This window comes from Cetorhinus maximus, chromosome 3 (assembly GCF_964194155.1).
Source record: "Cetorhinus maximus chromosome 3, sCetMax3.hap1.1, whole genome shotgun sequence".
Classification (NCBI taxonomy): domain Eukaryota; kingdom Metazoa; phylum Chordata; class Chondrichthyes; order Lamniformes; family Cetorhinidae; genus Cetorhinus; species Cetorhinus maximus.
In genome coordinates, this window is record NC_135881.1 from 173,620,463 (window position 1) to 173,636,859 (window position 16,397).

General features: G+C 42.2%; 1 protein-coding gene across 5 annotated transcripts in view; it reads left to right on the plus strand.

Annotated features, from left to right (window-relative positions):
• The window catches only part of cdkal1 (CDK5 regulatory subunit associated protein 1-like 1), a 947,238-nt gene that overhangs the window by 909,478 nt on the left and 21,363 nt on the right, over window positions 1–16,397 (plus strand). For all 5 annotated transcript variants that reach the window (XM_078539307.1, XM_078539304.1, XM_078539306.1 and 2 more), the window contains 2 exons: window positions 11,326–11,409; window positions 15,691–15,855. In XM_078539307.1, the coding sequence (XP_078395433.1) occupies window positions 11,326–11,409; window positions 15,691–15,855 (249 nt within the window). The remainder of the gene's footprint in view (window positions 1–11,325; window positions 11,410–15,690; window positions 15,856–16,397) is intronic.

Genomic DNA, 16,397 nt, shown 5'->3' on the forward strand with positions numbered 1-16,397 from the left:
CCATGTTATTGGGCTCTTGTCAAAGCTACCATCTGCAACAATCTAGTACAAATCCAACAAGCATTATTTGCATCAGCTTAAGCATCACAACTGCTGAGCCAATTTGGCAAGTAGAAATTTTAGCAGAAATGTGTCAGCACAGGAAAGATGTAAAGCCAAAGCTGCTGAAGGAGCCCTATAGTATCATGAAGAGAGAAGACTAGTTTTGGGAGTGAAAGCAAAATGAAAGAACAGCTGATTCGAGGCAACCCTTGCACATTGCGAAGATCATCCTGTATCATTACTGATCTCCACAGTTTTTTCCTTTGGTGCCAGCCATGACTGGGTTGATATTACTCTCACCTCTGAGTCATATGGCCATGGGTTCAAGTCCCACTCCAGAGACTTCCGCACAAGATCGAGGCTGACACTCCCAATGCATGACTGAGGGAGTGTTGCACTGTCTCTCAGTTAAGATATTAAACCAAGGCCCCTTTTGCCCTCTCAGGTAGATGTGAAAAGCGCTATTACACTAGGCTGAAGAAGAGCACAGGGGCTTTCCCCAGTGTCCTGATAATATTTATCCCTTAATAATCATCACTTAAAACACATTATCTGGTCATTACCACATTGTTGATTATGGTACCATGCAAGTTGGCTGCCTCAGTTCCTGCAAGAGTGCTTGCTCTTCAAAAATACCTCAATGGCTGTAAAGCACTTTGGGGTGCCTTTAGGTTGTAAACGACGCTTTAGAAATTCTAGACTTTTTAACTCTAATCTGTTCTTGATGCTGTTTTTGCATTTCATGTGATTTGCAGATTAAACCATTTCAAGTTAATTAATGTGTTAAAATAATGGAGGTGTTTATTTGTAGGAAACGTTATGTTATTAGCAAATGGTTATGAATTTTTGGTAGTTATAAACCTACAGCTTCTAGCTCATTTCTGTTTAATATGCATTTAAGAAATAACATTAAGAACTTTATTACATTTATCACTTTTAATTAATCCCTCACTTTATTCTCATGCAAGCCCTTGATGATGCTGCTGTCATGCAACCATATGCCATTGGAAATAATCATCTGTGCTGGGCCAGCGCTGCCTCATATTACCAATGTACAGCAGCACAAAGCTACAGGAGTCTTCTGTAGTGAACCCTGATACATTTGATTGGGGAAAGATTATATTTGAGTATCGGAGTGACAGCGCACTATATCATAATTAAGCCGTTAGATGCAGGTGCCTGGGTTTAAATGTGCATGCCATTTACCCTGAAGCATGTGCGTCGGGCCAAAAAAGTACATTAAACTGACCCCATTTCAAACCCCTTTTAAACCGTGCAGAGCCTATTCATGACGGACAAAGTGATTGTTATTCAGTTGTCCATAATGAGATGTATTGCCCAAAGACTGAGGCTTCCTCTTTTGTTATGGTAATAAAGTCCTATTAGAAGCCTGGCTGCCTTCAACTTCTAGCTAATCCGCCTTGCTTCTCTCCTCCCCACAGCAGGGCTAGCTAACAGCAGGAGGCAGAGATTTTTTGGACAGTACGATTTCCAGTTTGCTTTTCCAAAACCTGAAGCTGCTATTAAAGTTGATGACTTGTATGTTGAAGGATGAATTTGAAAGACTTTTTGTAAAAAGTCTTTTAGCATTTAAATTTAGCAGAAATTGAAATTGATCAAAGAATACTGGTTATTATTATTATACACATGTTTTTTCCAAGTTTTATACTGTGATTTTTTTTCTAAGACAGACTTCCCTTTAAACTTGAGATGCATAGGAAGTTTTAAATTTCATTTGGCCTGTTAAGATCTCTGTGTTGCTCTGAATCTGGCCTCTTGTACATCCGCTAATTTCAATTGTTCTGCTATTGCCAGCCATGCCTTCAACTGTTTAGGCCTGAAGCTATGGAACTTCCCTCTCCAAACTTTTCCACTTCTCTACTTCTCTCTTCCTCCTTTAAGGAGCTCCTCAAAACCTATCTCTTTGACCAAGAATTTGGTCATCTGTCCTAATACCCCTATATGTGGCTCAATCTGCAATTTTGTTGAACAATTGACTGTGAAGTGCCTTGGGAAGTTTGACTATGCTAAAGGTACTGTATAAATGCAAGTAGTTGTTGTAATGTAGGGGGATCTCAGATTTTGCTGTTGGTGATATGCACATGAATTTCAGCTGAAGCTCAGGAATAAAACAATTGACAAGATGGGTGCATTTTGCAGTAGGATCACCAATTGCTCCCAAAGGAGAAACTGTACCCCTGCATTTGGCAGGACACAGATTTGATCTTTTTCAATCTGTTCCCACTTTTCTCAGGAAGGGTCCAGCAATGACCAGAAGAGGTTTCCACAGATCACTCCAACATACACCCTCATTTAACTCTGAATGTGATGTTGAACTGAAGCCCTATTTGCCTTCTCAGGTGGATGTAAAAGATCCCATGGCACCATTTTGAAGAAGGGCAGAGGAGTTCTCCATGGTGTTCTGGTCTATATATACCCCTCAACCAATGGAGAAAATCAGATTCTCTGGTCATTTATTCATTGCTGTTTGTAAGACATTCTGTACAGATATTGGCTGCCACTTATATTACAACAGTGATTATTCTTCAAAAGAGAAAGTATTTCCTTGGCTATGATATGTTTGGGGGTGTCATGAGGTTGTGAAAGGTGTCTTTTCTTTCTTGCATTCAGCTCTATTTTCAGCTTGTTATTAGTTGTTTAGGCTTTTGTGTGACATCCTTGGAATTACTTACATATTTTCTAGATATAGCCTAAAATATCTTCATAGTTGGATTACATCAGTAAAATAAACTGTGAAACTCCAGAGGCATCAAACACAGAGCAGTACCCTTTCACAGAATAGGTTTGGTTTTGATGTGAATTTGGTATAATTTAAACTCTGGGGCAAATCTTAATAAACAAACTGCCATAGTGTATAGCATTCATTCATTCATGTTTGCCCTGCCCAAAGGCAGGTGCTTGGCTTATTGTCTGCTGATGCTTCATCCTTAGTTGTTTTCTTGGCTGTTTTTCAATGGTGGGTTGCCGTTGCTTTCCACTTTCAAGGTCAGGGCAAGGAGGCAGGCCCCAAGTCCACCTCAACCAGAACAGGAATTGAACCCATGCTGTTGGCGTCATTTTGAACCACACATAAGTCATCTAGCTGACTGAATTACCTGCCCCCACGATATATAGCTGTGAAGTTTTGCTTAAAAAATGCTTCAGAAGTTGAAGGTACAGAGACCATCATTTACTTGTGAGTTCAGGAATCCTTAAATTTGAAACGTCTTAATCTAAAATTGGAACATTAAGCTGTATGAATGGGAGAATCTTCATTGAATGAGTACATGAGGTTTGGATGCATATTGAATAGCTCTCCCTCCCCACAACTCCAAGACTAACATGAAAAGGATCAAATTTACAACCATTGGAGCATGACAAAGAGTGGATGAGGGGTGAAGTTGTTTTTGGGGTGATGACAAATGAACAGCACATTTTCCACGTTGCCCAATTTTCCTCTCCATTTAAGTGTGTTTTGCATCATCATCAAGAACAGTTTTTTTTAAGCTCTGATGAAGGGTCATACAGACTCAAAACGTCAACTGTATCCCTCTCCGCAGATGCTGTCAGACCTGCTGAGTTTTTCCAGGTATTTTTGTTTTTGTTTCAGTTTGTACTGTTTGCTCAGCTCTTGATTCCCAAATTGGTATTCTGTTAGAATTTGTTTTAATTTCAGTGAAACATTTTCACAACTGACCCTTACCTATCGCTTACCTTGATTTGAGTCACAATTAATGGCAAGAGAAAGATGGCTTTCCTGTGTATATGGTGGTCTTGGAATGCTTCCACCCGGTTGCATTAAAGTGCAGTTTAGTGGATTAACTTGTAAGTAACTGCTGTAACCCAACCCCATAACCCTCCCAGATCTCTGCATTCCTCCAATTCTGTTCGCTTGCGCTTCCCCAATTTCCATTGCCCCTCAAATAGTGGCTGTGCCTGGGCCCTAAACTCTGGAATTCCCTTCCCAAATGTCTCCACCTCTCCTCCCCAAAATTGGTCCTTAAAACCTATCTCTTTGGCCAAGCTTTTGGTCACCTCTCTTAATATTTCTTTATGTAGCTCAGTGTCAAATTTAGTTTGCTGATGCTCCTGTGAAATACTTCAGGTCTTTTTACTACGTTAAGGCACTGCATAATGCAAGTTGTTGTAATAAAAGCAGAATCTGCTAAAAAAAAATACATGCTTTTCAAAGAAAAATGACAAGTTAATTTTTTTAATTAAGACTCTTTTCTGAGCAGAAACTGAAAGAAGAACAAGCTTTTGACCTGGACTGAACAAAAAAGGGCAGGCAGTGGGGGGTGGGAGGGAACAATTGTTAAAAGTCAACAGCCAGCAATTTACAGTAGAGTGAAGAGAAGCCATTACTTGGTAAACCTGCAGCAAAGTGCTGTGGCATTTCATTGCAATTATGGTAATTCTGACTTGGGCATTTAACTATGTTGTTGTTTAGGTTTCCATCACTGCACAATTTGAAGAGGAGATAACAGAAAATAGTTTTGGCTTTTATATATTATAATGACTCAGTGGAAGTAACTGCAAAATAGTAATCTAATCAAAGGCTTTAGATGGTTTAAATAGAGAATAGCATCCTTTACAAAGTCTAATTGTGGTGTTCACATTGCTTAAATGTTACCTCGAAGAGAGTGCAAGGCAGTAATCCAATCTAGAGGCTCAGAATGCATTAAATGACACTGAAATGATTTATACCAGTCACCTATGATTAGATTAGAGCTTTGAAATCACTTCAGGATACCTGCTGTTCTTAACAATATCTACTGTTCAGTTGTGACTTGTTCAATTCTTATTCCATTTTTCCATCCGACACTCATTGCTGCTGCAAACACAAAATGTTCGGGTGCCTTGTTTCACTGATGCATGATGATATCTCCACTGAAGGATTAATAATTGTCACATGATTGCTGAGATTTATCAAGAGATAATTTCCAGTTAATAAAATGTTATTGGTCATGTCATTCCACCTCTACACTTGCAGTACAAGGAATGTGATCAGAATTGCCCAGCATGCACAGCTTGGGATGTTGAATGGCAAATAGTACATAGATGTTACACACTAAATGCAATAAGGGCTCAATTGAAAATAAAAAAGGTCTTGATTTTCAACACTTTAACAATTGTATGTATGTCAGACTAAACTGTACCAAAAGAATGTTCAACACACTAAAAGATCATTAGGCCTAACAAGCCAGAGATCACCACATTTTCAGGGATTACCCTCATCTATTCAAATTCACATCATACCATATGGGTACTATAGCATAGAGGCTATGTTACTGAACTAATTCTTCGGAGGCCTAGACACTGATCCAGAGACATGCGTTCCACTCAAAAATGCCAGCTGGGTAATTCAAATTCAGTTAATTAAATAAACCTGGAATAAAAGTGCTAGTATCAGGAATGGTGGTCATGAAATTACCAGGCTATTGAAGCAGTCTGTGCCCATATGCAGCAAGACCTGGACAACATTCAGCCTTGGACTGATAAGTGGCAAGTAACATTTGCACCCACAAGTGCCAAGCTATGATCATCTCCAACCAGAGAGAATCCAACCGTCTCCCCATGACATTCAATGGCATTACCATCGCCGAATCCCTATCAACATCCCGGAGGTTACCATTGACCACAAACTGAAGTGGACCAGCCATATAAATACTGTGGCTACATGAGTAAGTCAGAGGCTAGGTATCCTGCAGTGAGTAACTCACCTCCTGACTCCCCAAAGCCTGTCCACCATGTACAAAGCACAAGTCAGGAGTGTGATCCTGGATGAGTGCAGCTCCAACAACAGTCAAGAAGCTTGACACCATCCAGGACAAAGCAGCCTGCTTGATTGGCACCCCATCTACCACCTTCAACATCCGCTCCCTCCACCACTGACATGCAGTGACAGCAGTGTATACGATCAACAAGATGCACTGCAGCAACTCACCAAGGATTCTACGACAGCACCTTGAAAACCCACGACCTCTACCACCTAAAAGGACAGGGGCAGCAGCTGGGAACACCACCACCTTCAAGTTCCCCTCCAAGCCACACACCATCCTGACTTGGAACTATGGCCAGAATCTTCTGTTCGGCATGCAGGGGCGAGCCCTGCACGCCAACGCGTAAAATGACACACAGTGAAGTCAGGCGTGCGTCCTGACGACACCGCACATCATTTTGATCTTCCGTTCGGCAGGCGCGCACCAGAGTTGGCTGTGCACCCACTGAACTGTCAAAGGCCTGTTAAGGCCATTAATAAAACAATTAACCCAATCGAGAAAGCTGCCCATCCAACCTTAAGGTTGGCGGGCAGGCGAAGAGACCAGGCAGCCTTTTCATTTTTCATGAAACCTCATCCACGGGCAGGATGAGGTTTCATGAAGGTTTTATTAATTAAATAAAAATTTTAATGAAAATTCATAAACAAGTCCCAGCTCATGTGACACTGTCACATGAGAGGACATGTGTGAATAATTAAAAAAAAATTTTTTTTCCAACTTTGATACTGAAGGGAGATTTCTGTGCTCTTTCGTGTGCATGCGCAAAAAAGCACAGGCCCTGACTTTCCATCCTCCCCCCCGCCCGCACAGGTAGCACTGAGTGCTTAATTGGCCCACTCACGTAAAATGGTGGCATGCAGCCAATCGCGGGTGGTGATCAGCTCCGCGCCCGATCCCGACTGGCTTGTCCAACTAGGAGAAAATTCTCCCCTATATCACCGTTTGTTCACTGTCGCTGGGTCAAAATCCTGGAACTCCCTGACAGCACTGTGGGTGTGCCTACACCACATGGACTGTGACGGTTCAAGAAAACAGTTCACCACCACCCTCTCAAAGGCAATTAGCGATGGGCAATAAAAGTGCCATATCCTTTGAAAGAATTTTTAAAATTATCATTAAAAATCCACCTGGTTCACTAATGTCATTTAGAGAAGGAAATCTGCTGTTCTTCCCCGATCTGGCCTATATGTGGCTGGACACCCACAGCAATGTGGTTGACTCTTTAAAGCCCTCTGAAATGGCCTAGAAAACCACTGCTACGAGAAAGCTTAAAAAGAATAAAACTTGAGAGATCACTTGACCTCGATCCAGGCATTGGATTTGGATATGACAAAGGCGCATCCAGCCCAGTCGACCCTGCCATACCCTGCTCATCTGGGGACTGTGCCAAAATCACTCTACCATAATTATCAAGTCAAATGACCAACTCCGGTTTAATGAAGAATGTAGAAAAGCATTTCAGGAGCAGTACCAGGCGTACCTAAAAATGACATGCCAACTGGTGATGCTACTACACTGGACTACTTGCCTGCTAAACTGCCAAGCAGCGTACTATAGATAGAGCTAAGTAATCCCATAGTCAACAAATTGAATCAAATCCCTGGAGTTCTGTCACATTCAGTTGTGAATGGCTGTGGGCAATTAAACAAATAACAGGAGGAGGAGGCTTCATGAACATCTGCATCCTCAGTGTTTTTTTAATTTACAAAATGTGGGTGTCACTGGCTAGGTCAGCATTATTGCCCATCCCTAATTGCCCTTGAGAAGGTGGTGGTAAGCTGCTGCTTTGAACCGTTGCAGTCCCTGTGGTATAGGCACCAGTGCTGTTATGGAGGGAGTTCCAGGATTTTGACCCAGTGACAGTGAAGGAACAGCAATATATTTCCAACTCAGGATGGTGAGTGGCTTGGAGTGGAACTTGCAGATGATGGTGCTCCTGTGTATCTGCTGCCCTCGTCCTTCTAGATGGTAGCGGTCGTGGGATGGCAGAGTTCAGGTAAATGCAGAAAAAAATCGCTTGCGTTCAGCTTCAGCCAGATGTGTCAAGTGGATGATCCATCTCAGCTGTCTCCTGATGTCCTCACCGACACAAGCAGTCTTCAGCCATTTTGTTTCACCCCACATAGTATCAGGAAATAGCAGAGTGTATTGAATAAAGTTAAGGCTATGGGTCCTGACAACAACCTAATTGTAGTGCTGAAGACTTGTCCTCCAGGGCTAGCTGTACCCCTAGTCAAGCAGCTCTGGTACAGCCATAACATTGGCATTGACTTGACAAAATATAAAATTGCCCAGATATGCCCTGTCCACAATAAGCAGGGAAACTCCAGTGCGACCAATTACCTCCACATCATACCACTCTCAATTATAAGTAAAGTGATGGAAAGTTTATAGATAATGCTATTAGCCGACATTCACCAATGCTCAGTTTGAATTTCACTAGGACTACTCTACTCAACCTCATTATAACCTTGGTCCAAAGATGTTTAGAGGAGCTGAATTCCAGAGGTGAGGTGAGAGTGACTGCCCTTGACATCAAGGCAACTTTGACCCAGTGCAGCATCAAGAAATCTGAGTAAAATTGTATTCACTAGGAATCACTAGAAAAATTTTCCACTAGCTGGAGTCATATATAGCACAATGGAAGATGGTTGTGCTTGTTCAAAACCAATCATCTCAGCCCCAGGACATTGCTGCAGGAGCCCCTCAGAGCAATGCCCTCAGCCCAACCATCTTCAGATGCCTCAACAATGATGTTCCCTCCATCATGAGATCAGAAGTGGGGATATTCGCTGATGATTGCACAGTATTCGGTTCTACTTGAAATCCCTCAGAAAATGGAACAGTCTGTGCCCACATGTGGCCACAATATTTAGGCTTGGACTGATAAGTGTCAGGTAACATTTGCATTGCAGAAGTGCCCGACTATGACCTTCACCAACAAGAGTGCATCTAACTACCCCTCATTGACATTCAGTGGCATTACTATATTACTATATAGTGCATCAACACCCTGAGGTCGTCATTGAGCAGAAACTTAACAGGACCAAATGCATAAATAATGTGGCTACAAAAGCAGATCAGTGGCTGGGTGTTCTGCAGCATGTAATTCACCCCCTGACCCCAAAGCCTGTCCATCATCTACAGGGTGCAAGTCAGAAATGTGATGCAATACTCTCCATTTGCCTGGATAAGTGCAGCTCCGACAACACTCAAGAAACTTGACACCATCTAGGGCAAAGCAGCTGCTTCATTGGCATCCTATCAACCATCTTAAAACATTTACTTCCTCTACCACCAAAGCACTGTGGCTGAGTGTGCACCATCTACAAAGTGCACTGCAGTAACTCCCCAAGGCTTCGTCAACAACACTTCCAAAACCCATAACCTACTCCGTGGAAAGACAAAGGCAGCAAGCATTTGAGAAGACCACCACCTGCAAGTTTCCCTCAAACCACAAGCCATCCTGACTTGGAAATATATCACTGCTCCATCATCATTGCAGGGTCAAAATCCTGGAACTCCCTCCCAGCAGCATTGTGGGAATACCTACACCATGGTTGAGGAAGGTGGCTCACCACCATCTTCTCATAAAGAATAAATGCTGGCCTTGCTGGTGATGCCAATATTTCATCAATGAATTTAAAAGAGAATTAATGTATCAGGAGAGACTGAACAGAGTAGGACCTTATTTTTTTGCTGGAAAAAAGAATGCTGAGGGGTGACCTAAAAGAGGTCTTTCAAATTATAAAGGGATTTGATAAGATATTTGTAGAGAAAATGTTCCCTCATATGGGGGAGACTAAAACTAAGGGTTGTAAATATACGATAGTCACTATTAAATCCAGTAAAGAATTTAGGAGAAGTTACCTTAGCCAGGGTGTGGTAAGAATGTGAACCTTGCTACTGCGTGAAATAGTTGAGGCAAATAGCCTAGATGCCTTTAAGGGGAAGCTGGATAAGTACATAAGGAAGAAAGAAACAGAAGGTTAAGCTGACATAATTAGATGTAGCAGGGTAGGTGGAGGTTCATGTGGAACATTAACACCAACCAAAATCTGTTGGGCTGAATGGCCTGCTCCTGTGCTGTAAATTCAATGTAGTTGTCCGCTGACCTTATTTTCATTTACAATGGTCCTTCCTGGTAAATTAGTCCATAACTTCAGTATACTTCGGATGAAGAACATCAGCCTTCAAAGTCAGGCCACGGTGCCAACAGTATTGCTGGTAGCTTCACATGTCCTGAAATAGCTAAGGGCAACCTCTTTTTCAACAATAAAAACAGAAAATGGTAATACTCAGCATCTAAAGAGAGAAATAGAATTAATGTTACAGGTCAATCAGAAGATCTAGTGAGAGGTCATTGACCCAAAACTTTAACTCTTTTTCTCTCTCCACAGATACTGCCTGTCCCCTTGCTGAGTATTTCCAGTAATTTTTGATTTTATTTCAAGTTTCCAGCATCTTCAGTATTTTGCTTTTGTATTAGCTTCTATTCCAGTCTTCCCAAAACTGATCCCTAACCTGTTAAAGTGAAAGCTGAAGAAGAGTCATATGGACTCGAAACATTAACTCTGTTTCTCCCTCCACAGTTGCTACCTGACCTGCTGAGTTTTTCCAGCAGTTTTTGTTTTTATTATAAAGTGAAAACTGAACCTGCGCCTTTATAACAAATTGTCAAAAGACAGTGGTAAAATTGAGAGCCAGACTTGGCTCCACAGAGAGTTGGTGAGAGACACTGGCAGTTGAAATACACATTATTGTTTTTCTCATCCCATATCCACTCCTTCATAGAAAATGTTTATTTCCATTTCCATAACGCCACCCCCTCTGGTCCTCCCTCATTCCATCTGCTGCTGAAATCTTCACTCATACCTTTTTTTCACCTTCAGACTCGATCACTCCAGTGCTATTATGACCAGTCTCCAACCTCCATCCTCCATAAAATTCAGCTCATCCAAACCTCTGCTGCCTATAATCTTCTTTAGCCATACCATGCTCCACCCCACAAACTATGTTTCCTTGATTCTGGCCCCTTGTGTATTCCCCCCTCCCCATACCCTACCATTGGCAGATGTACCTTCAGCCACCTCTGGAATTCCTTCCCATAACGCCTTTACCTATCCCCCTTAAAGATGCTCCCAAAAAACCCATTTCTTTGACCAAGATGTTGCCTATCTCCTACTATCTCATTTGATTCGGCATCCATTTTTTCCTTATTCTTTGGTGGAACCATCTTAGGAGAATTTTCTACATTAATGGTGCTATAGAAATGTAAGCTATTGTTAAACTACCTAAATTCATTGTAGATTTTGATATTACCATCCAGTATTATGCTTGCTTTAGAAGATAACTCAGACATGGGAAAGGATTGAATTTACTCTGGTAAAGTCAGTTCCTCTAAACAGTGATTTAAGTTTTATAATGTAAAAAATTGCTCTTTCAATTCTTGTTTTTCCATTTTCTAACTTGCTAAAATGTGATAAAATTGATTTTTCAGATTGGTGAGAGGCAGCATGTTCTGATAACAGAAGAATCATTTGATGGCCAGTACTATGTCGCCCACAACAAATTTTATGAGCAAGTAAGTTGACGAAGGTTCTCTCCCATTGTATTCCAGTAAATTGAAAGTCTTTGTATTACACTGGCATTGCAAGATGCTGTATTCCTCCATAGGCAATAGCATGAGATCTAATAACTTGCCACCAAATAAAACAGTAAAATCAATCAACAATGCTGTAAGATGTTGTGTGTAATTCAGTAGGTCTCATGAAGAGGCTCTGAGTCTTGTATAATTTAACAGTAATTGTTTATTAACTACTTATAACTATATACATATATGCAGTATAAGGTCTAAGTTAGGAGCTGTCTCCATGCTTGCCTGTACACACGTCTCTATCCAGTACAAGACTGCCGTCTAGGTTCGGTAAATGGGTTCCTTTACATCACATTGTGGGCGATACTGTACCCAGTCCCATGTTAACCCTTTCTATGTCAGACCCTTATACTGCAATCAGAGCCCATATCTTATACAAATGATTCCCTGTAGAATTTAAATTTGGGTATGTCTCAATGTCCCCAAAATGCCTGTGGCGTGATTTATAAATGAAAGAAATTTATTGTCTTTTTTTTACTGAAAAGGTGACTGTACAGTACTCTTTTGAATTTAACAAATGGGTAAGCCGACTGAGAAAGTGACAAAGGGCAGTAACTTCCAGTGGAGTGGCAACTGAGTCAGATTGCCACTCCACTCGTAGTTCCTTACCTGGAAATCCAGCCGATCCTATCTCACCCAACCTTCCGACTTGGGCCAAGTGAGATCTGTCTAGTGCAGTGGGATCCCATAGCTTTCTGTCCAGGGCTGCAGGCTTGGAGGTAAGGAGGACAACGCACCCTTTTCATGGCACTAGCTGCAGTAAAGCAGGTAAGTTTAAAAGTCCAGCCACTGAAAAGCCTGGGAGAAGGTAAGTTTATAAGGTAAGTGGGTAGGATTTGGGGTTGGGGGGTGGGGGTGGGGGTGTGGTAGGATGGATCGGGGGAATGGAGGGGTTGGATGGCCAGTGGGGGGGGGGGGGGGGGGGTGGTCAGTGAGAGGATGGTCGTTGGGGAGATGGGGGTATTGTTGGAGGGGTGAGTGGTGAGAGCGCAGTTGGAGGGGTGGGAATGTAGTTGGTATGTGGGGAGCACATATCTGCGTATGTCGGGGGTTGGGGAGAGCAGTTGAGGGGGTGGAGAGAGCAATCAGGGTTGGGGATGTAGTTTGTGAGGTCCCAAGAGGGGGGAGCAGTCGAGGTGCCCATGGGCAGCTGGGGGAAGGTAGTTGGGGGGTAAGATGGGGTTGGGGGTGGTGTAGTCGGGAAGTCCTGAAGCGGGTCAGGGGATGCATGCGGGGAGGTGGGGGTTGTAGTCAGAACATCCTGTGGAGGGTCGGCGGTGCCCATGGGCAGTCGGGGTGCGAGGCAGTTGGGGCGGGCAGTCTGGGATGGAGGTGTAGCCAGGTGGTCCAGTGGGGGTTGGGGGGGTGCCTGTGGGCTGTCGGGGCTGGGAGTGTAGTCGGGGGGTCCGGTGGGGAGTCAGAGAGGGTAGTTTGAGTGTATATGAGGGATCCCATGGGGTGTCAAAGGCACTCTTGGACAGTTGGGGGTTAATGTTTAGGTGGGGGTAATTGGGGGAGTCCCATGGCCCGTGGACGGTCGGGGGTGAAGTTGGGGGGCGGGGTCCTATGGGTGGCCAGGGTGGTGCAGTGCTATAGTTACCCAGAAGCTAGAAGTAGTTTCAATGCTTCTAACATTTCCTGTGTAACTGTTACTGTAACACATCGGCACCATCTGAAATTTGCGATTTAAATCACATTATCGGATGGTTCCCAGTGCAAGGTAATTGCCTACCAGAACTTTGAACTTCCCAGGCAATTGCCATGCAATCCTTACCTGAGAATGTCTTGGGGGGGTTCCCCAGCGCATCTTTGGGTATCCCCTAGATACACTGCCCGGAGCTCAGAAGTTACAGACCATAGTGTTGTAAAAGATATGCCTGAGCGTTCGGGTCCCTCCGTTAACAGCAGGTTAATAATGATATTGGGGTCTTCAAACCTTAGTTCTCTTGAAGGCTTTTAAAAGTAACGATAGATTGAGTTCTGGACATCAATGACTTGTGGATGTACTACAAATGGGAGGATACTGAGAAGTGTAAAGGAAGTAAGGGACCTTGGAGTGAATGTCCACAGATCCCTGAAGGTAGCAGGACAGGTCAATAAGGTGATTAAGAAGGCATATGGAATCCTTTCATTTATTAGCTGAGGCATAGAATATAAAAGCAGGGAGGTTATGCTGGAACTGTATAAAACATTAGTTAGGCCACAATTTTGAGTACTTTGTGCAGTTCTGGCCACCTCGCTACAAAAAGGATGTAATTGCAGTAGAGAGGGTGCAGAGGAGATTTACAAGGATGTTGACAGGACTGGAAAATTGCAGCCAAGAGAAAGGATTGGATAGGCTGGGATTGTTCTCCTTGGAACAGAGGAGGCTGAGGGGAGATTTGATTGAGATGTACAAAATTGTGAGGGGCCTGGATAGAGTGGATGGCAATGGCCTATTTACTTTAGGAGAGAGGTCAGTTACGAGGGGGCATTGATTTAAAGTGATTGGTAGAAGGATTAGAAGGGAGATGAGGAAGAATCTTTTCACCCAGAGGGTTGTAGGGGACTGGAACTCACTGCCTGAAAGGATAGTAGAGGCAGAAACCCTCAACTCAGTTAAAAGGTGCCTTGATATGCACCCAAAGTGCTGTAAACCTGCAGGGCTATATATAATGTATATATAATAAACACAGGCAAATTTCCATGGTGTTAGCAGCCCTTTAACAATATGTTGCCTGTAGCAGTTTTCCATCTAGGTAGAAAAATGTTTAAATAGTAATAAAAACAAAAAACTACTGCGGATGCTGGAAATCCAAAACAAAAACAGAATTACCTGGAAAAACTCAGCAGGTCTGGCAGCATCGGTGGAGAAGAAAAGAGTTGACGTTTCGGGTCCACACGACCCTTCAACAGAACTGAAGTATAGTTAGGAGAGGGGTGAAATATAAGCTTATATTTCACCCCTCTCCTAACTATACTTCAGTTCTGTTGAAGGGTCGTGTGGACCCGAAACGTCAACTCTTTTCTTCTCCACCGATGCTGCCAGACCTGCTGAGTTTTTCCAGGTAATTCTGTTTTTGTTTTAAATAGTAATATTGTTTGATGATTTCATTCTTCCTTTAATGTAATCTTATCTCTCAGTAAATCAGATTATAATTCCATGGGCACTGAAAGCACCTCCACTGACCATATATAGCCATATTTGTTTTCAAGTAATATTTAAAAACTTTGCTAAAGGCCACACGTCATCAAGAATGTTGTGTTTCCCAGGGAAAATAAATCCAGTTTACAAGCAGGTAGCTGATTTTGATTATCAGCACTGAACAGCCGAAATATGAGTTTGCCACTTTACAGATCTTTACAGATACTTGTGGGGAGGGAAATGAGTGTGCGGTTCTTTCTTTTTTAAGATTCCCAACTAAATTTTATTAGCATTGCCATAATTTGCATGCAGAAAATCTGCTATAGGTTTCAGTGACCTGCTGTTTGATAATTAAACTGCTCTAACCCCATTTTTGACTTCAGTCTTGCTGACATACAGTCATTCTAAAGGTAAATGGGCCTGTTGCAGGGCTCTTTCAGAAGTGAAACTTCTATCTCAGGGTGTCTTGAATTTATAATCTCCTGAATCGGTTTTGATCATCTGAGAAGATCAAGAAGAAATTTCCAGATTCCTCCCCCCTTATTTGTCCTAAGTTTTCCCTTGCTTTTCACGAGATTATATGGCTTGACAGGATGTTTGGTGGGGTTGGGGGTGGGATAGGTGGGTGTGGTTGTGGTGGGGTTTGAATTTAGCCATCATGCTCTAACTTTCATTGTATAAAACAAGCTTGTCTTTTCCTGCCCACCTGTTTTGTATGTTCATATACTTTAGTTTGGTTAATTTAGTTAAAGCTGCAGCAGTGGTCTTGCTTAAGCTGCTCCAAAATTAAAGGACGAATGGCAATGCTGGTGAAGAAATAGGGAAATGAAAGTAGATGAAATAATGAACACTGTGCAAGAGGAAAATTAAACTGAAAGATAAAATAGTGGAAAGAAATTAGTGTAAGGAAAACAGTCTCAACTACATTGCAGTCAATTAACCCACTCTTAGTTTACCATCATGTTTTTTCCATTTGACCTTGAAGCCATTAACCCGCTGTCTAAAGTTCTAAGTCTTGGTCACTTATTTTTGCTGTGTTTTTTTCTTTCTCCACTGCCCTCACCCCACCCCACATTCCTGTAAAGGTTCTGGTGCCCAAGCAACCTGAACTTCTGGGAAAAATGATCGAGGTAGATATTTATGAAGCAGGGAAACATTTCATGAAGGGAAAGCCAGCCCAAAATGGAAAGATCCACACTCCTTCAATCGTCAAACCATTACTAAAGGGTGAAGTATCAGGGATGACAGAGGTAAGTGGCAGTGCTTTATTCACTTAACCCTTCTGCAGTTTCACAGAATTCTCTCCACACATGCCTTGATGCTGGTGGGTAGTGTGGTTGGCCTTTTTGTTGGTCAGAGCTAAAGCTGTAAAACTTGATGGAGTGTGAAATTAAAATGTGTATCTGATTCTTGAGCATCATTTGATCACCACTGAAAGTACAAATGCTTTTGAGTACTACCATGCAAAAATAACATGCAGCAATGGATTAATGCAAAGGAAAGTATTTGCATGTGTAATTCAGTACAACTAAATTCCTTTAGCAGACTTGCACCTCTAATTAAAATAGCCTTGTAGATAGCTATTAATATGATAGGTTTTTTTAATGAAAAGAAGTTTTGTATTTCTTTAGTGACTGTGACTTTGGTCATTTATAATCTGATAACCTTCAAAGCTTTTGCTGTAAACTGGGTTGATAACAAGCTGATATATCCAGCTTGTTGTTCCCATTTTGCAAAATAGAAAACTACCATTTTCAGAAATGCAGACATGTTTGGTCAGAAAATAAGTCAG